The 21,586-nt window shown below is 38.3% G+C and overlaps 1 protein-coding gene across 6 annotated transcripts in view; it reads right to left on the reverse strand.

The window, feature by feature from the left end:
- KLF12 (Kruppel like factor 12) overlaps window positions 1-21,586 on the reverse strand; it is a 443,387-nt gene that overhangs the window by 290,250 nt on the left and 131,551 nt on the right. For 5 of the 6 annotated variants that reach the window (XM_032610840.1, XM_032610842.1, XM_032610838.1 and 2 more), the window contains one exon: window positions 11,828-11,891. The exons of the other annotated variant lie outside the window; for it this stretch is intronic. In XM_032610840.1, the coding sequence (XP_032466731.1) occupies window positions 11,828-11,860 (33 nt within the window). In that variant the 5' untranslated portion in view covers window positions 11,861-11,891. The remainder of the gene's footprint in view (window positions 1-11,827; window positions 11,892-21,586) is intronic. 6 annotated transcript variants of the gene reach the window in all.

Genomic DNA, 21,586 nt, shown 5'->3' on the forward strand with positions numbered 1-21,586 from the left:
ATTCTGGGAACTGAAGGCAGGTTACCTTCAAAAGCTTTTCTTCTTTTTCCCCCCAAACCCAGTCAAGGGCTAATACCCTCTCCCTGTCTACCTTCACCCACCTCTCCAAATGCTCTCCTTTACCTCTGTTCCAGGAAGGCCCATCATACAGGATTTCCTGGTCCTGCACCAGGGCTCAACACAGACCTCCGGGAAACCTCCCAGCACAGGAGAGTCGACTTGTGAGATAAAGAGCCACTTGCCCTTCCAGCCTGTTGCACAGGCCTCACCTTTCTTGGTGCCAGCATGCTCCTACTTCGGCAGTCCCGCTGGTGTTGCCCTTTGCCCTCTGACGGCCCCCCCCCCCCGCCCCCAATCCTCCCCTCCAGTATTAGCGCCTCCTGTCCGGAGCCGGTCGTGAATTAACATATGCCTCCTCGTTAGCTGCTCTCCAGCGATTCTGTTCAGTTACAGCCTGTCACCCTCACCTCTAACGTACGCTGGCCCTGACATCATTCATTCTTACTCTGGATATAATCTCTCAATCTCATTCTTGCTCATAATTTTATTCTGAACTTTACTAGCTGGATAAGCCCCTAACATCCGGATGACCCACCTAATTTCCACCATTTTATATCAGAATCTCCCCTCTTCGCATGCTATGTTCGATCTTCCTATGCTCTCAAAGCTCCCCATGGCCGCACGGCCCTGGCTTGAGCCTGACCGTTCTACTACATTATAGATGGACAGTCAAAATCCAGGGAGCGTAGTGATCTCAGCTACTACTGACACCAAAGACGAGTCAAGTACCATATGAGGCCACAAACGATCCTGCCGTTCCTCAAGAGGTGAGCAGAGCTCAAAAACAGTGAATCCAGGCAGGTGGTTGTCCAGAGCGGGTGAGACTTCTCTGTGTGGGACATCATCTCCACTACAAGCCTGGGTCCCAAAGACAGTGCTTCCGTCCTCGGACGGGAATGGAAGGATCAAGGAAAGAGGACATGGATCAGAAAAGGTACGACACACAACACTCAGGTGGAGGGAAGGGTGAGGAAGGAGACTCCTGCAGGAAAATGGGGAGAACAGGCAACGTGGGACTCAGTGCTGGGTATGAACTGTCACAGCTTAGCTGAGCTCCACCTGCATGGTCCAGCACTGTCTTCCCTGCAGGGTTCCACAGCTCCTGGGTTATAAGGGACACCGTGGTGAGACTCAGAAGGCAGAAGTGCGGCAGCCCTCGTGTTCTCACCACACTCAGAAGATCAATGCAGGGCTCAGGGGCGGGTGCAGCTTGTGCCCGCTGTCACTCTGTGCTTGCACACCATGCTGGCTCAGGGTGGAACGAGCCCCAAAATCTCCATCAGCTTATCTGATTCTCACACGGAATACCTGTGACTCAGAGAAGGCACCAGCTTCCCCTGCAGTTCGCGGCATCCTCGAGGAGATGGAGGCTGGTGAGCAGTGAGGAGTCTGTGTGGACTCAGCTCACCTCACGGCTTCCCGGTCATCCCTGCTCTCCAGCACCTCCTGCCACCCTTTCTTCCTGACTGCGTGCCCTGCTGACGTCAGGCCTAGCACCCAAAATACAGAAGCAACAACCACACCTAACTTGCCTAACTAGCTCCTAAAATCAGATGAGGTCAAATCCTGATACTAAATTCCATATTCTCTACCATTCCATGGTTCTGTTCCTCTGAGCCAACCCCAGCTCCAGGAAAAAAGCATGTTTGAATATGAATAACCAACTGATTCTTAAATTGGAATATTTGTGAGTCTTTACTTTCCATTAGGCCTTAAGGTATACTAAGGACTAAACTATAAGATAAAGAATCATACTCATTGTTGAGTCAATAATCATTCATGATTTTATTAAACAAAAGTCTCTTTAGAGAACAGTAAGAGATTAATTCTCAGCTAACGTCAACTGGAGAGAGGTGAGAGAGGTTACAATTTTTTTTTAATGCACAGATGTTGTTAATAACAAAATTAACCAGACAGATATATTTCAACAAATGCTTTTAATAATCAATCACTACGTTGCTTTAATACTCTGATGTTCTCATTAAATCAAAACTGGTTAACTAAAATGGTTATGTTTAAAAGATGCTCATATCATTTTTATGATCACTCCTGAAAATTTCTAGTAAAACACATTATATAAACTACTTTGGTAATGTACTCTAAATAGGATGACATAAAGCTTAGCTGAAGATCCACTATAATCAAAGGGCCAGAGAATGAAAATGAGAGAGAGAGAGAGAGAGAGAGAGAGAGAGAGAACACAAAAGTACACCAGAGCATGTGAGACAGAGAGAGAGAGAGAGACATAAAAGGGGAGAGAGACAGAGGGGGAAGCAAAGAGAAAATCATTTGGACACATAAACGAGCCTCAACAGATTTTAGCTGAAATATTTCATGGTATCACTGAGTATTACATTTATCCTTAACTCCAAAAGGAAATTTTGCAGGGCACTTTTGTGACCAAGAGAAAGAAAATATACTTTTGTGTTTACTTAGAATTTTTTTTGAACAAAAAAATGGTGACTTTTACTCCTATTTCTTCCAGTAAATGTGACACCATCATTCAAGGCCCAGGTCAAAGGTCACTTCACAAGTGAAGCCATCACCGGCTCCCTAGGTTTCATTATATATATTGTAGCACTAATCATATCAAATAGTAGTAACTCATTTGCCTGTCCCTGAGATGAAGAAGCCTTGAAAACAGGGTCTAAATATAATTTGGCTTTGTAGGCCTGTGTCTAACAAATAACATACTCTAAGATTACTAGATTCAATCAGACTACAGCATAGGTGTCATGATTAATTTAATGTATCAACTTGACTGGGCCACAGGGTGCCCACATTAAACATTATTTCTGAGTGTGCCTGGGAGGGTGTTTCTAGACGAGCTTGGCATTTGAATCAGTGGACTCAGTGAAGCAGATGGCCCTCCCCAGTGTGGGAGGCCATCGTCAAATCTGTTGAGGGTCTGAATAGAACCAAAAGTGGAGAAAGGGAGGATTAGTCCTTTCTCACCTGCTTAAGCTGGGACACTGGACTTCTCCTGGCCTTGGATTCACACCACCGGCTCCCCTGGTTCTCAGGCCTTTGGACTTGAACTGGAACTACACCACTGGATTTCCCAGGTCTCCAGCTTACAGATGGCAGATCATGGGACTTCTCAGTCTCCATAATCACATGAGCCAATTTTTACAATAAATTACATATATTATATATATATGTATATATACACACACATATATATGTGTGTATGCATGTATATATATATATATATATATATATATATATATATATATCTCCTATTAGTTCTGTTTCTCTGGAGAACCCTGCCTAATACAAAATAAGCTGTCAACATTCTGTGAGGGAAATGAATAGCATGTGTACCAACCACTGGAGCATATCCAGTGAGTGCAAGGATTTTATATCCTCCGAGAGAAAGCCAGAGGTATCTATTTCTTATCAATACAGAGCAACAACTTAGAAGTCCCCAGTCAGATCCTGAAACTGGAAGCTGACATATTAAGTCAGAGACCCAGTACACCCTGGTATGCAGGTATGTTCCAGCAGTATCCTCAGTCCAAGGAAACGATATAGATACAATTACTGGTCTGAACAGCAAATTTTCCTAAAGCCAAATGGACATAATTAACGTGACTTAAAATGATGAAATGGCTATTTTAACGAGCACTTGGTAACTACCAGACAATATGTGAACGCTTTAGCACTTTACTCACTTAACTTTCATGACGACTGTATGGACGAGACACTACTATCATCATCATCCACATAGCACTGGCGTGACAATGAGCTACAGAAGCAGGTGAAGCCCTGGCAGAGCTGGGATTGAAAGCCAGGAGGCCTGCATACAGAGCCAAGCTCTTAAACACGTCAGCAAGTTCAACAGTCTCCATGGGTCCCTTAAATGTACCTAAAATACTACCTATTAGAAACGGTGATGTTAAGGCATTTTTATACCCTTCCTTTAAAACTCGCTGAAAACTTTTAAAGCCAATTTAGAAAAAACAAACAAACAAACAGAGAAGAACTCCATCTTAAGTGAAAGTAAAAACAGTCAGAAACTCAGACTGCCAATCAAAACATACTCATCAAAGACTGTGAAATCTCGGAGTCCTCGGGGAACGGATACATACCTCCTCAGACCTGGAGCAATTTCCTAAAAGTGAAAATCACAGCGATGAAAGGCCTATCCAGTGAAAGCAGAGAAAGCGGTGCTAAGAGAGCAAACACACAGATGCAGCATTTTCTAGAGTCTAGCTCCATCATCCAGGGGGTCACTGAAGTGCCAGAAGTACAGGAGCCTTTGTCTCTAGAGGCTCTGCTGTACAACGGCAATTGAGGGAGGACTCTGGAAGTAACACCTTTATTTAGAGTATCTGAAATAAGAAACGCAAGACAAAGATTTGGACTCATCTAGCACGTGCCCAAAACTGTTGGTGCCCCCGTCCACAATACTACCTGCCATACTGGAAACTACCGGCCCCATTCAAAGATGGGTAAAAACCAGAGAGAGGCCACAAGGGAACTGTGCATGAAAGCAGCAAATATTAAAAGCCAGAGAGAAATGTAAGCAAGAGGCCAGTGAAGAACAAACACCGCAGGAAGAATTACCCAAGGAAACAGATGAAGAATTTGGATAAATAGCACCACTTCACAGGCTCAAAAATAATAATGGTTCAAACAAAAGGGTCTTGCTTTAAAAGAAAATAATATTCAGGAAAGTACAGGGCTCAAATGATAAAATACAGGACATGTGAAACAGATGAAAGTAAGTAGACAGAGTTATGAGATACTACAGAGATGATAATTAACTCCAGGAACTAAAGAGTAACAAAGAATTTGACTGAAAAGATAGTAAGAAAAAATGTTGAATGGGAAAGCACAGTTAAGTGAAATAAAAACGCTAAAGGTGAAGACCACAGATACAAAACGCCAAGGAGAAACATTATACCTATCTTCAGGGTTACTAAACAAGAGAACAAATAGAAAAGACACCTTAAATATAATATTTAAATCTGAAGACATAAAAACAGAGTCTACTTCTCAGAGCTGAATGGGAGGATCCAAGAAAAACTGACACAGAATGATAAAAACCAAGAAGCAAAACTGATGAAGTTACTGAACTTCTAGCTTACTAAAAATAGTCCATGGACATCTGAACAAAAAGCAAGACAAGAACAAGTGCAAAGACCAGTTTGCTTCAGCCTTCACAGTGACGCCAAATACCAGATGACAGTAAAGTAGTGTTTCCGTATTTCTGAGAAAAATAAGAATTAATACTAATTGGCTTTGATAATTACAGTTAACAATCAGAAAATAAATGTTAATAAACCTAAGTTTTAAGAAGATAGTAAAACAAGAAGAGGGAAAAGAGTTAGAAATGTCATTAATTTACCCATCTTTCATAGCAACAAGTCAAAAGATGTTGTTTGAAGTTAAATTCAGTCATTAAAAAAAAACCACAGAATTATCAGAACTCAAAGTTTTTTATTTTCTTTTTCTCTCAACTCTCAAATGAGAGCATCACTTTGGAGAAAGGACGTTAACTTGAAAATAATAAATTCCTTTGGTTTAAACTCAGCTTCTATTTCTTCCATTACATCAGAAGCAAACAAAAATAACTCTATATTAGAAATACAAAGTATAAATATGATCCTATTTTTGTAAAACCATCTCTCTTTACTTGTATATACGTACACAGAGATGCTGCAAATAACGCTCACCAAATGCTAATAGGTGTGGGACAGGGAGGTGATGGGACTTTGCATGCTTTAATGTTTTAAAATGAGCAATACATCATCTTTTCAAAGAATAAAGCCATTATTCTACTTCCATAACTGCATAATCTTTCTCAAATCCCTGTATATCATTTTGTTCTCGTATCCCAGGTCTAAGAAATCAGACACCCAAGGATGATGGGACTTGACCGAAGAATGACCTCACGCAGGACTATATTTTAATAAATATGCTATACACCTACTAGTTTGGATCATTATCACATCTACTGATTAGGCTCAATAAAAGGAATAACTTTTAATATAACTAGATATGCCTGGAAACAGGATGAACTGCCACATGCAGTAGGAAATTCCAAGCAGTACTCAAGATACAGCGCTGAAGTAACCAACCAACTCTTATGGAAAGACAGCCATGTACCAAGCACAGATTGGAGTCAATGACCTTTGTGGGCACTTCCAATTCTGAAGATACTTGACTTTGTGATGTGACGTCATACAACAAAGTCATGAATCTCTGTCTTATGCTGTATAAATAATAGTAGCAAGCACGACCCATACTTTTAGAACTCTACAGCTCTGAATTACTTTCATAAATATGTCATATTTTCTTTCACCCCATAACAATTCTTGAAATAGGTAGGACAGGTGTTATTAGTTCCACTTGGCACTTGAGAAAATTAAAATTCAGCAAGAAGTCACTGGTCCAAGATCATACAGGCAGAGAATTGCAGAGCGAAGACTTGACTTTTTGTGATTCCATGTTTACTGCCCAGGCAGCTACTCTACATAAATGCATAGTGGCCTACCGCTGACAATATATTTCACTTACATCAACTGGGGCTTTCTCAACAACTATGCCTACTTAGCTCAAAATGGAAGAAAGGCTGGATTGTTGCTATTACAGTCTTTCTACCTTGAGTGAAGAAAGAGCCTTGAAACTTCATGGAAAAGAAATTTAAAGTAACCACCCTATATATGCCCATCGCTATGAAGCAAACTTTTTTTCTGTAGGGAATTAAAGATGTCCCAGAAAGGCCTGCTATCGTCCCCTTGCTTTCCAAATCCAAAAAAGGAAAACTTACCCACTGTTAACGCTGAATGGTTTAAGCAGCTGTTCATCAGAGGTAGTCACAGAGCAAAAGTTTGAACATGAACTCTGATAAGCTGGACTAATGTATATGCATGCATATGTTTTGGACACCTGCTCTAAACCAGCTGTTGAGAGCACTTAGGAAACACACTGAAATGGATGGAAAACAATGGAGCAAAGCCAGGTTTGCGGAGTCAGGTCCACAAACATTCACAATGAGAGCAACTGCTAAAATATGTTAAAGAGCACATAGACAAGGTTTTATGCCGATATATGTGAATAGAAAATAATGGATAACTGGAATCTTTTTAGAACTTATTTAATGTTATCTAATGGCAAATGGTAAAGCGACAAATTCAAGTGCAATGAAATGGAGTAAAAGAAAGAACTTAAAAACTGAGTAAAGAACTCAGTTTTTTTTTTAAGTAAAGAAAGAACTTAAAAACTGCGTGTGTGTGTGAATATATACACACACACATATTTTGATATAAATATATTTATATACTGTATTTATATATTATTGATTAATTGATTGATTGACTGGTTGAAAGAGGAGATGAAGACAGCACCTGAAAATAAGACTATTGATATGGCCACAAAGTAAATTTTACAAATGCTATTTAGGCTGTTTAAATATTAGAGCACAAGCAGAAGGCACAGCATGATATTCTGTGGCTCTTGGCAAGATTTTATCACCGCTGGCAGACTGGAAATGTACAAAATAGTTTTAAGAGCCATATTCAAATCCCTTTTCAGTTATGTAGACAGTGGCAATGTTGCATCCACTGCTGACATTCTAAAAACGTCATCTTAAAACTGACCTTGGGAATATACGTGAAATATAGAAGAGATAAATTTCCAAACTGCAATTTTCTCTCTGAACCAGACCTTACTAAAACTAACAACACCTGATTCAAGCAGGTTTAAAAACAAGCATCAATGTACTCTTTGTTCTAAGGCATCTATAACTGAAAACACAGATTGAGAAATATAAGGAACAGCAAGAAGAAAAACATAATTCATTGGGACAAACACATTAAGTGAAATACTCACTGCTCCTTCCTCTATAAAGACTTCTGAACTCATGAATTATGAGCTATGAGGCACGATCATTTAGAATGAATCACACATAATATATTATACTTAATCAAGATAATATTTTCAGTCTACCCTCAGGGTAAGTATTAACACAAAGATTCTCTTTGCGATAATCTTCACTTGTCATAAAATTAGTTACAGAGCAATGACACTGTCAAAATGTATAAACTTACAAAGCTGACACTGATCCATTCAAACATAAAAATTTAATTACAAATGAACAAAAACATAAATATAAGATCAACATCATACATAAGAAAAGGGATAAGTACTTTCTGCATGATAATGAGTGAAGGTTTCCATGTTTACACAGCAATGAGTCAGGAAAATTTGAATTTACTACATTTGCCCTATTTGTCTTAAGAAGTATAGAAAATTGCTTAACGTTACATTATACATGAAATTATCAATGGTTTGCTGGAGCTAGCTCATCTCCAGCTCATGAGAGCCAATTGTTAAATTTTAAGGAATCTTGCAAGCTCTTTGTTAAACCATTGAAACCAGCCGTAGTGGGAATATTTACACCATGGGAATTGACAAATATTACAGATCAGGCCTCCCCACCCCACGCCCTAGAGCCAGTTTACTAGCACACCACTAATCCATGTACAAATAAGTACGCAGTACAATTAATTCTCACAAAGTAAATGTACCCATATAGGTAATACTGAGATCATAAAAAAGAACATTACCCAGAAATCTACCTTGTATCATCTCTGAATCAAAACTCCCTCTAGAGGGCTAAAAACTTTCCAGAAACAAATACAACAAAGGAGAAATTTTAGCAAGGAAAAAAGAAAGGCTTATTTTTTTTCTTAAGATGCCACATACATGTAAAATCATACAGTATTTGCCTTTGTCTTTATTTCACTTAGTATAATGCCTTCAAGGTCCATCCACGTTGTCACAAATGGTAGGAGTTCCTCATTTTTTATGACTGAATAATACCCCACTGTGTATATATACCACATCTTATTTATCTTTTCATCTGTTGACAGACAGGTTGTTTCCATGTCTTGGCTACTATAAATAATGCTGCAATGATCATGGGGGTACAGGTATCTCTTCAAGTTAGTGTTTTCATTACCTTTGGATACTCCCAGAAGTGGAACTGCTGGATCATATGGTAGTTCTGTTTGTAATTTTTTGAGGATCTTCCATAATGTTTTCCACAGTGGCTGCACCAATTTACAATCCCACCAACCAGTGCACAAGGATTCCCTTTTCTCCACATCCATGTCAGCATTATCTCTTATCTTTTTAATTGTGGCCACTCTAACAAGTGTGAGGTGATATGTCATTTCTCTGATGACTAGTGATATTGAGCATCTTTTTATGTTCCTGGCCTTTCAGATATCTTCTTTGGAGAAATGTCTATTCAGACTTAGGGCCATTATTTTATTCAGTTATTTGGGGTTTTTTGCTATTGAGTAGTACGAGCACCTTCTACTCGGGGATATTAACCCCTTATCAGATACGCAGTTTGCAAATATTTTTTTCCCATTCTGTAGGTTGTCTTTTCATTTTGTTGATGGTTTCCTTTGCTGTGAAGAAACTTTTTAGCTTGATGTAGTCCCACTTGTTTATTTTTTATTTTGTTGCTTGTACTTTAGGTGTCATATCCAAAACATCATTACCAAGACCTATGTCAAGAAGCTTTGTTCCTGTACTTTCTTGTAGCAGTTTCATGGTATCAGGTCCTACATTTAAGTCTTTAATCTATGTTGACTTAAGTTTTGTAAGTGGTGTAAGATATGGGTCCAATTTCATTCTTTCATACATGTATATCCAATTATCCCGGTACGATTTATTGAAGAGACTGCCTTTTCTCCATTGAGTATTCTTGGCTCCCTTGTCAAATATTAGTTGACCATATATGTTTGGGTTTATTTCTGGGCTCTCGATTCTGTTCCATTGGTCTATTTGTTGGTTTTTTTCCTACCAGTACCATACTGTTTTGATGACTATAACTTTATAGTACAGCTTGAAATCAGAAAGTGTGATGTGACATCTCCCATTTTTTGTTTCTCAGGATTTCTTTGGCTATTCAAGGTCGTCTGTGGTTCCATATAAATTTTAGAAATGTTTTTTCCTACTTCTGTAAAATACATAATTGGAATCTTGATATGGATTGCACTGAATCTACAGATGGCTTTCAGTCATATTAACATTTTAACAATATTAATTCTTCCAATCCATGAACATGAGGTACCTCTCCATTTATTTGTGTTTTCTTCAATTTCTTTCATCAATGTCCTGTAGTTTTCAGCATAGAGATCTCCTAAAATGTATTCTTTTTCATCTCCTTAAATTTATTCCTAAGTACCTTACTGTGTTTGATGCTATTGTAAATTGAATCAATTTATTCCTTTTTCAGAAACTTTGCTGTTAGCGTATAGAAACGCTACTGATTTTTGTTTTGTTGATTTTGTATCTTGCAACTTTACTGAATTCATTAATCATATCTATCAGTTTTTTTGGTTGAGTCTTTAAAATTTTCTATATATAAAACCATGCCATCTGCAAATAAAGACAATTTTACATCTTCCTCTGCAATTCTGATAACTTTTTTCTTCTTCTTACATGATTGCTCTAGCTAGGACTTCCAGTATTATGTTGAATAGAAGTGGTGAGAACAGACACTCTTGTCTTGTTCTCGATCTTAGAGGAAAAGCTTTTGTACTTCCACCATTGAGTATATTAGCTGTGGGCTTGTCACATATGGCCTTTATTATGTTGAGATATGTTCCTTCTAGGCCTAACTTGTTAAGACTTTTTATCATGAATGGATGCTGAATTGGAAGAAAGCAATTTCAAGTGAAAGATATAATCTGGAAAATCATTTGTAAGTATCTGTGAAGGTGGGCTCGCAGAAAAAGACATGATGTACATTTATTTGAAGGTAGCAGGAGCAATGGGGGAAGGAAAACATGAAACTGTATGTGTTGTGCAGCTATATAAAGAGTTATGAGGCACACGCCTCTGTACTAGACTTTATGAAATAGAAATGGTTTAACATATTGTCATTTTCTTAGTATTAATTTATGATGTTTATATTATGACCAGTATGAAGTACACAAAAAGTTCAAATAAATACTACAAAGTGATAGCCAGCACTTGATTACTGTTGAAATTCCCAGGATTTTCTTACCCTCTAACTTACACCAGTATTTGTCTGTGAAAAACCAAAGTTAAAAGCCTTTCATAATCAGCCTATGCCCTTGATGAAAGCCAAGACTGCAGCTGCAGAGGACAGCACTGACAGCAATCATATACCATAGAGCACTAGGATTAGGCTTAGGCTTGTGGTAGGAATTGATACATATTAAACAAAATCTGGCTTTTTTTTTTTTTGTCCCAGTGATCAGTTGTATCAAGTGGTTTTCCATTTTTTAATTATCATCTGAAAGTTGATTCTTAAACCAGCTTCAGTTCCCGAAACTGACAACAGCTAGACTTGCACAAAGAAGGGCTGCCTCTTTACAATTTTTTTAAATATATTTAAGGGTTTAAAAACAAAAATTAGGGCTTCCCTGGTGGCGCAGTGGTTGGGAGTCCGCCTGCCAATGCAGGGGACGCGGCTTCGTGCCCCGGTCCGGGAAGATCCATCCCACATGCCGTGGAGCGGCTGGGCCCGTGAGCCATGGCCGCTGAGCCTGCGCGTCCGGAGCCTGCGCTCCGCAACGGGAGAGGCCACAACAGTGAGAGGCCCGCGTACCGCAAAAAAAAAAAAAAAAAATTACACTTTATAGATAGATGAATGTCTCTAACCATTGACCTCTGTCTCACAGTCAGACAAAGAAGTGCTCTAATGAGAATAACTGCCCAAAATTAATGTTCAAAATAGGACTGCCACTGCAATTATACAGTTTGACTAACCAACCTTTATTGTTTTCCTCTTCATATGGATATTCATTCATCCATTTGTTTCTAGAGTCACATTGATCCTGCAAGAAAAGCACACACAAACAAACCAAATAATTAGAACCAATAAGGGGTTAATATCCAAAATATATAAACAGCTCATACAACTCAACATCAAAAAATAACCCAATTAAAAAATGGGCAGAAGATCTGAATAGACATTTTTCCTAAGAGGACATGCAGATGGCCAACAGGCACATGAAAAGATGCTCAACATCGCTAATCACCAGGGAAATGCAAATCAAAACCACAATGAAATATCACCTCACACCTGTCAGAATGACTTTCACCAAAAAGAACACAAATAACAAATGTTGGCAAGGATGTGGAGAAAAAGGAACCCTCATACACTGTTGGTGGGAATGTAAATTGGTGCAGCCACTGCGGTAAACAGCATGGAGGTTCCCCAAAGAACTAAAAATAGAACTACCATATGACCCAGTAATTCCACTCCTGGATATATATCTGAAAAAAAAAAAGAAAAACACTAATTCAAAAAGATACGCTAACCCCAATGTTCATAGCAGCATTATTTACAATTGCTAAGATATGGAAGCAACCTAAGTGTCCAACAACAGATGAATGGATAAAGAAGATGGGCTATACATACACAATGAAATACTACTCAGCCATAAAGAATGGAATTTTTTCATTTGTAACAACATGGATGGACTTGGAGGCTATTATGCTAAGTGAAATAAATCAGATAGAGAAAGACTGTATGGTATCACTTACATGTGGAATCTAAATAATACAACAACCTAGTGAAGATAACAAAAAAGAAGCAGACTCGCAGATAAAGAGAACAAACTAGTGGTTACCAGTGGGAAGAGGGAAGTAGGGAGAGGCAACGTAGGAGTAGGGGAGTAAGGGGTACAAACTATTATGTATACAATAAGCTACAAGGATATGTTGTAGAACGCAGGGAAAATAGCCAATACGTTATAACTATAAATGGATTGTAATCTTTAAAAATTGTGAATCACTATATCCTACACCTGTAACTTATGTAATATCATACGTCAGCTATACTTCAATTTTAAAAAATGAGAAAAAAGTTCCACATGTTGGTAACATTCTTCCACTGGAGGAAAGAAAAAGAAAACCTTAATTCTGCAATTTTTGAAGCTCTTGATTAGTGGAGTGACACAATAAAAGTAATAGCTGATGAACAGTTTTGGTTTTTGCTTCCTCTTTAGCAGCCATGTAAAGGGCAAAATGGAGAAATGAAGAAACAGAGGCAGAAACTCCAGCTATGACACTATGACAGATCCTGGGCACAAGATATGAAAATCTGTATAAAGATAAGGGAAGGAGGGGAGAAAAAGAAAGGCATGCAACAGGGAGAGAAGGCTGGGGAGAAAATGGCAGAAACTGCTTTAGAAGTAAATTTAATGTAAGAAAGAGAAGTCACAAATGTTCCGGCTGGAGCAGTTGGCTCTATTATTCTTAGCAACTAAGAGATTGTTAAAGGAATGCTGTTCTCCCTCTTTATAGCTGATACAAATGTGCAGAACAACTAACATGAATACTTTTGGGTGGCTCCATGTTATCCAATACCCAAGTAACTTTTTAGAAATTGGTCTAAGATATGTCACTCAAAAATTAAACAAATACCAAGTAAATATTTATGTGATTTCTGAAAGCTTCCAAATCCCCAACACCATTTGGATCTCACCAAATAGAATTAAATATTGCTGTATTGGAGAGTTCTGATTACAATACACCATTTGCCCCATTTGGATAGATCTTAAAAGTCCTCCTATTTATTCTCTCTCAGTATTATGTAACTTGCTTCAGAATTTCCATTTCATGAGGCAAATTTTCTTTGGCATTCAGTTAAGCCAGCTTATTAGGCACAGTTGACTTTTTTTTTTTCATTTGGAATTACACTCAAGAGGGGACACGCCTTGGAGTTCTCAGCAGCACCCATTCTGTGCCAATGTCTACACAGGCAGTATCCAGCCAGGTCTCCTTTGTATGTGTTTCCATACATTTGAACAGAAAAAAGAGTTCACTCACTCATAAAGCCTTAAATGAAATGTACCAGAATGTACATGTTCCATGGGCTTGGCCTGTAATATGATGTGGTCTTTCAAGTTATTCCAGTTTCAACCCAATCAATTGATCAGTCAGTCAATGACTCTCCCTCCCTCCCTCCCTCCCTCCTTCCATCTCTCCCTCTATGTCTATATTGATATAGATATGTCTCTTACGACTCAAAACACATCCCCTAAAATATAGTACAGCTTTCACCAGTACTAGAAATGCCACTAAGAAGCAATGGAACATAAATACAATATTTTAATATGACAGTGGTGAAATATTCTCTTGAAATTCAGAGGATAACTCTTCTATTTTACATTATGAAACCATAATAGGGTACCCCATGAAAGAACTAAAAAGTCATCTAAAACATCATGTTCTTATCAAAATACGTTTTGTCCTTTCTGTTCTTCAAAATATATCTCAATCAATCAGTTTCCACTTCTCAGCAGAATGTACCAGGTACTCCAAAACTGGTTTCAATCTTACATTCTGGTTCTATAATTTTTTTTCACACTTTAATAAACCATGAGAATTTTTACATGACACTCAACTTATTAATGCTTCTCCCTAAATTCATAATACTCCATTGTAGGGATACAGTATTATTTACTCCCTCATTTTTGTCTACTAGTTTATTATGTTTTACTATTACTGATAACACACATCCTTCTACGTAAATCTTGGACACAAGGACCTCTGCTAGCCTGGAGGATGCCTTTGGACAATTAGAAAGGATGCCCTCTCTGGGAAGACACAGACAGACTCTAATCAGGCGGTGGGGCCTGGCCAGGGAAGCCTAGTGTAGATTTCCACGACTCACCCCTCAGCCAAGCATCCATATCCTACACCACTGTACTTAGCTGCCCTGTCTGCACCTTTAATTACCTTAATTGCCTTAGAATATAGCTATATAAGTATAATTACTGGATCGTAATAATATGAACTTTTTTCACTCTTTCAAAATATATCTCTGTAACTACCTATAATTTAAATGTACACCTCAGTATGTTTTAAACCTGGGGACAGCTTGGTACAATGCTAACTTCTGTTTTCCATTCAGTTGAAGCTGTTCAAAGCACTCAAGGTCATCTTTTGCTCTGTAGCACCCACCCCACAGAAAATGAAGACACAGTTTAGGATTGAGAAGACCTGTCTCCAGTTTCACCTCTGTCATCTACTGGCTCTGTGACCTTAAAAACCTCAATCAACCTCTCTGAGGCCCAACTTCCGTCTCCACAGAAGCAAGGATAATACCTGTTTTACCTACCCGATATACCCTAACTGAAGTAATGTCTATACAACAATCTGCACTAACATATACGTAAGCACACGTAAGTTTTATCACTCTTTAATCAATGGACAGATATTAAACAGGAAAACAACAGAATTTCCCCAAATTAAGACCACAAGATAGAATAGATGAAGCTCCAATTTTATTCATGCTAAGGGACCTTTGGGTTGTTCCCCAAATTCCCATCAAAACCAAACCACGATATAAAATAGGCACATTTCCAATAACAGTTATCATCAATTTCCTAATTAAAAGATTATTTAACTCTGCCAAATAGGTTTGTGAAATTATCCAGTAAATCTTCCCTAAGTACCGAAGTTCTAAAGGGCAGAGTCCTCATCAAAAAACTCATCACACGTGTTTTGGTCCTCACTTTCCTGGCTCCAAAAATGATTCTCAATTGTCAGGTGAAGAAAAGCAAAGGGTTAGTTAGTAGTCACTTATTCCAATATGAAAAACATTAGAAATAACAAAAGGCATAAAATATTGTATTTTAGAAAGAATTTTAGATTTACTTTTAAACAAAAATATTGCTGCCTGGAACCACTGGTAAATACTGGTTTGTTTTTCTTTTAGTGGATAGTCTGGAGAAATTCTACTTACACCTGTTTCTCTCTTCAGTAGCTATAAGCAATAGAGAATGATTGTCCAAACTCTTCACTTTCTAACTCTTGTTTTCTTCCCTAAAATTTCCACTTGGTCAGCCAGCTTCCATAAGAATTCAAAGAGAGTATCCTGGATAACAGAAATGACCTTGGCCGGAATGAAAGTGGATGCTATCCTCCTTAATGAATAAGGAGTTACTTCGGAATAACTACCTCAGAGTACAGGCATTACATTACCCTCTAGTAACAGGCTCTTCATCACATCTTAAATGATCTATTATGTTCTCAATCTTTAAAGGCTAGTGTTTAACACATTCAAAATACTTCAGGACCCATAAGTACACTTGTTGCTGGTTCCTCTGATAATCCCTTTATGTATCTTTAAGCAGAGACACAGAAACACATTTTAAAAGTGTTTACAGACATCTGACTAGTCAGGGTATACCACTCTGCCCACAGGTAGTTTAGTTTGCTCTGTTTCAAATAATTGAATCCTGATGCCGGTATAGCAATCCCATTTGGAATTCCGTCTTCTGGATTCAACTTTACAAATCACTACTTCATTAGTTGTGATCTTGTGTTTTCAAGTGCTGATTTAAAAAAAAAAAAAAGCCAAGTAATAAACGTGTAATATACCTATTCAATTCAGTTACCACAACTTTTAAAGCTGATTAGGGAACTCACTGGCAGGCCTGTACATTTCAGTCTGAGATATATAACAGGATCCATGTTGGCCTTACTCTGTACCAAGGTTTCTGATATATAAGTTGCCTTTTTTTATTGAAAGTTATCTCTGTTTCATCTGTCGTGGTGAGTTATCTTGGGAACTGAAAATGTTTGAAGGTTAATCTAAATATTTCAGGAGATAAATGCAAATCTAAGCGCTACATTTTCATAACTATTTTGACTTAAAATGAAAAGAGACACTAAAGACACAAAGCAGTAAGCTTGTTGCTAGGTGACAGGTGACACCTACAGTATCTCTTCTGAACCTGTACAGCATGAGACATCTTACTGCTGAGAAAAGACACACGGATTTCCATGGCACACACATCATTCTCTGTAGAGAAGCAAACTAATGTTCAGGTATTTTTAAATATAGGCCACAGGTAGTCAGGAAATTACATCTGTATGAATATGTGATTTTAGATATGCCCCTCACAATAAACAGAAAAGGATAGCTCTTTATTTTCCATTTTGAGTAGATGTGGCTCTATAATCTAAATAACATCTACATATGAAATACATATAATTTTCATGACTCGTGAATAAAGATTAAAGAGTGATAATTTTTCTTTGTATCCCACTTCGGAATTTTCACACTTTTCATAGAGATCACTTCAACTAGGGTAGGCAGAATCCATAGAGAAAGCATATCCTGATAAAAAGGAACCCAATTTGTATTAAATTTATTAATACAAGAACATCATAGCAAAGATCTGATGAATGCAAAAAGAAAAGCACAAAAAGCCTCAATGTAGATTATTTCCTGGACATATTTTATAATTACACACCTAACTTTGTAGCATTACCTCCCTTCCTGAGACAAAAACCCAGGCACCAAGTTCCAACCCCTCCTTTACTCATCAGGCAATCCAAATGATGATATGGAAACGCCAAGGACGGTTTTATGCCCAGAATTGGGACCTCACATGAATGAATGGTATGTTCCACTCCCATTAGAAAGGTGGTACTGATGGTCACGAAAAAGATCCAGGCATGAACGCCAGACAGAATGAACACCAGCTTTAACATCTGGGGTCATATAACTTGGGGCAGGTTGCTTCACCTTATGTACTCCCTTTCCTGAATTTATTAAACTGGTAACATAAAACCTTGTGGGGTGCACTGAAAAGGAGAATGTAGACAATGTATCTACCACACTACCTGGCACATACTAGTTACTCAGCAAATGTCAGTCCCGCCCCTACTCGCTACGTTTATCATCAAGTGTCCAATCTCCTATTTCCACTTAAACTTTCCTGAGAACTAGGAACCAGCAATGACCTACTCTGGCCCAAGTTCTACTTCCTCGATACCACCTTCAACCATGAGAGTGTGTCTCTTACAGGAAGATCCTGGGAATACAAAGACGACAGGATCTCCACTCTAGGGTATCACAGTACAGCACCCATTAGGAGAGTTCAATGATGTAACAGCTAACAGAAATAGGAGAAAGGGAATTCAAGGTCATTAATAACCCATATCCCATAATAATCCCCTTGGAATTCTGTTAGTTACATACAAATCATTTGAAAATTGTCCATTTACAAAACGGTTCTTCCCTATTTCCAGCTCTACGTTTCTCTGAAATTATGTTTCCACCCAGGAATTCTTCACTATTAAGAAAAACAGACAATACAGAAAGAGCAAACTTTAAGAACTAAGGTCCCATGTGGAGTAACGTATGCTTTGCACAATCATTTAAGAACAGAGTTCTCGGGCTTTCCTGGTGGCGCAGTGGTTGGGAGTCCGCCTGCCGATGCAGGGGACACAGGTTCGTGCCCCAGTCCGGGAGGATCCCACATGCCGCGGAGCGGCTGGGCCCGTGAGCCATGGCCGCTGAGCCTGCTCGTCCGGAGCCCGTGCTCCGCAACGGGAGAGGCCACAACAGTGAGAGGCCCGCGTATCGCAAAAAGAAAGAAAGAAAGAAAGAAAGAACAGGGTTCTCTGAATAAACAGCCCATTCTCTGAGGGAGGAGGCGGAGCCAAAGCACACTGACGTGGAAATTACTCTCTCAATCTGTTTGCGGCTTCCGTTACACCCCATCATTCTGCGCAGACGGAGAACAAATAAACCCTTAAAAGAAAGCAACCATAGCAAATGAATTAAGCCTTTCTTTTACACATATTGTGCTCAATATAATGGTTTGAAAAGTAATGTATGCTATGCTCGTCTTCCAGTGTAATTGCCATCTTACTGGGACTGCGTAGTCAAAAATCTGATTTGTATTGCAAAGGACTGACAAGATGATTAAATCTTGTCTTCGTATGTCTAATTTATGTGATTTAGATTGCAACACAAATATGAGCATGTGCAATTTGTACTTGCATGGAAAGCTACCGCATGTAACACGACGTTCTGCCAAAAGTAACTTGGCCACACACTAGTCTGCACCGCCACGTGGGGGACCCTAACATCCTTCCCCAACCCTCTGTCAGGATGTGTCTTAAACCATCATGCCAAAGATGTTAAAAATCTTTGGGGTTTTTAAGAGGCTGGTAGGAGAAAAGGAGTCACAGGGTACCCAGCTACTTATTAATCTCCAGTTCACTTCCTAGCACTTTCTATAAATATAATGCGGTTGTGTTAAATATAATGCGGCTGTGTGATTTACATATAGAAAAGCAAACTTCAAGTTTTGAAAACCAATGAAAATAAAATCATGGTAAACACACATTTGGTACCACTTATAAATGCATAATTCACACAGTCTAAGAACTTCTTCACTACTTTACTTCAATGGGTGTTATCTGGACATAACTGGGTGTATATATTACTGGGTAATTAAAATGTTATACACTAAAGAGCTATGACATAGTCTGGAAAAATAAATGCCTCGGGCTTCCCTGGTGGCGCAGTGGTTGAGAACCCGCCCGCCAATGCAGGGGACATGGGTTCGAGCCCTGGTCCGGGAAGATCGCACATGCCGCGGAGCAACTAAGCCCCTGCACCACAACTACCGAGCCTGTGCTCTAGAGCCCGCGAGCCACAACTACTGAGCCCACAAGCCACAACTACTGAACCCCGCGAACTTAGAGCCCATGCTCCGCAACAAGAGAAGCCACCACAATGAGAAGCCCGCACACCGCAAGACAGAGCAGCCCTCACTCGCCGCAACTAGAGAAAGCCCACGCGCAGCAACAAAGACCCAACGCAGCCAAAAATAAATAAATAAATTTACTTAAAATATAAATAAATAAGTGCCTCATTCAGTATACATATTTGGCTTTCCTATTAATTATTGCTTTCTATGTTTAGCTTGCCAATGCTAAGCAAGATAAATCCCACTCAAAGGCATAGTAAACTTTGCGTACGGAGTAAATTTATTTTCTAGTCCATCACAACAATAGTTGATTAAAATATGTTGCTCTTATCCAGTTTTGAATTAATTCACGTGAAATAAAACAAATATTTATTAAATCGTGGGGAAAACATTCCATCAAACTGTAAAACCTGAGTAGAAAAACAAACGGCACACAATTACAGTTGACACTTAAATGAAATTTGCAATCTCGAAATACTTAACAAGAATTAGAAAACATCAGACCTGAGGTATTTTAAGGATACTTTTATGTTCAATCTCTTCACGTAACTGGGCGCAAAGAAGTTTTAACACAGGCAGATTTTAAAATATAATTTGAAGATGGATCAATGAAGTAAGTAGATTTGTTTCTGTGACATTTTGACATAATGATACAGAAACAAGAGGGTTTATTTGATATTTTTAACGAAAATCTTGCCTTACTGAACGATAGTTTTGACCAGCTGAACTCATTAATCCAGTGTGCATATTCAGACATCATAATCATTGCCCCATGTAGTGCATAATCTGATCCATAAGAGATAGCTGGCTGTCATGGCAAGTACATAATCAATAAGTATTTCTCAATGATGAGCAAATTAGTAGACTGTCAAATGTATTACATAACCCTATGCTTCTCTCATAATTAATTAATACCAAAATATCAAAATAACTATTTTGTTGAGAATGACAAATGATATATTAGGTTGATTCTTGTTCAGAAGGATCAAAAAGACCACTTGAAAAACTGAAAAATACTGAAACTGGACCTCAACTCAAGTACAATCCAAGCAGTTTACTGATGAAGGCCCACTGACATTTACTACATGGTACATATATTCTGTTATTAATTCATCTGTGAATCACCCATATGCCAGAAATTGAGGGCATTACAAATTATATGCCACAATGCCTAATTTAAAGAAGCTCATAGACAACAAAGGTGAGACAAATATAAATACATAAAATAATTATAACAATAATAGATACCATCTATTGAATGTTTGCCATACGTTTAACATGAAGTAGGTGTTATTATATATATTAGTTAATAAATGCATGTACAAGGCATAGCTATTCTAATGACCTTGAATTAATACCCACATTTTAAAATGAAAGTAACTGTAATTAAAGTCCATATTCTCTAACTTATATCAAGTTGAAGAACTAATAACATCATATGAGGTCTGGTGAAAAGAATAAAGTACAGCAGGAAGTTGAGGGAATCCACAGCAAGGTGAGACAAAGCTGAGTTGTGAAAAGTGAGGAAGAAAAGACATTTCAGGGAAAGGGGATGTACTAGGAATGAGTACATTTAAATCTGAGTCTGAGAACACTCACACATATATGTACAGACACATATAATTTACACACACATATATGACCGAGCGTCCTAAGAATCAGCATACCTACCCCAGCCAGCCCATGTCACCCAACGAGGGGCTCTAATATAGAAATCTGTAATGTGGAGAGAAGGTCCATTTCAAATAAATGATCAAAACAATTGTGAAAGCGTAACTTCTAGTGTCTTAGGTGCACAACTGCCTTACAGTATAAAGGGGTTTATATTATATATGCTAAACCAAGAACATTAAAATATGATTTAAAGAAGCTAATTCTATGGAAAAAATGACTTTAAAAGTGCTTTCTCATGAACTGTGCTATGTTCCATGATTGAAGGTATTTCTGACATTTCTGACTCTCATGGATCAAATATTTCAAAATATTTATTAATCAAATACAAAGCA

The sequence above is a fragment of the Phocoena sinus genome, chromosome 18 (assembly GCF_008692025.1).
Source record: "Phocoena sinus isolate mPhoSin1 chromosome 18, mPhoSin1.pri, whole genome shotgun sequence".
In the NCBI taxonomy this organism is placed as follows: Eukaryota; Metazoa; Chordata; class Mammalia; order Artiodactyla; family Phocoenidae; genus Phocoena; species Phocoena sinus.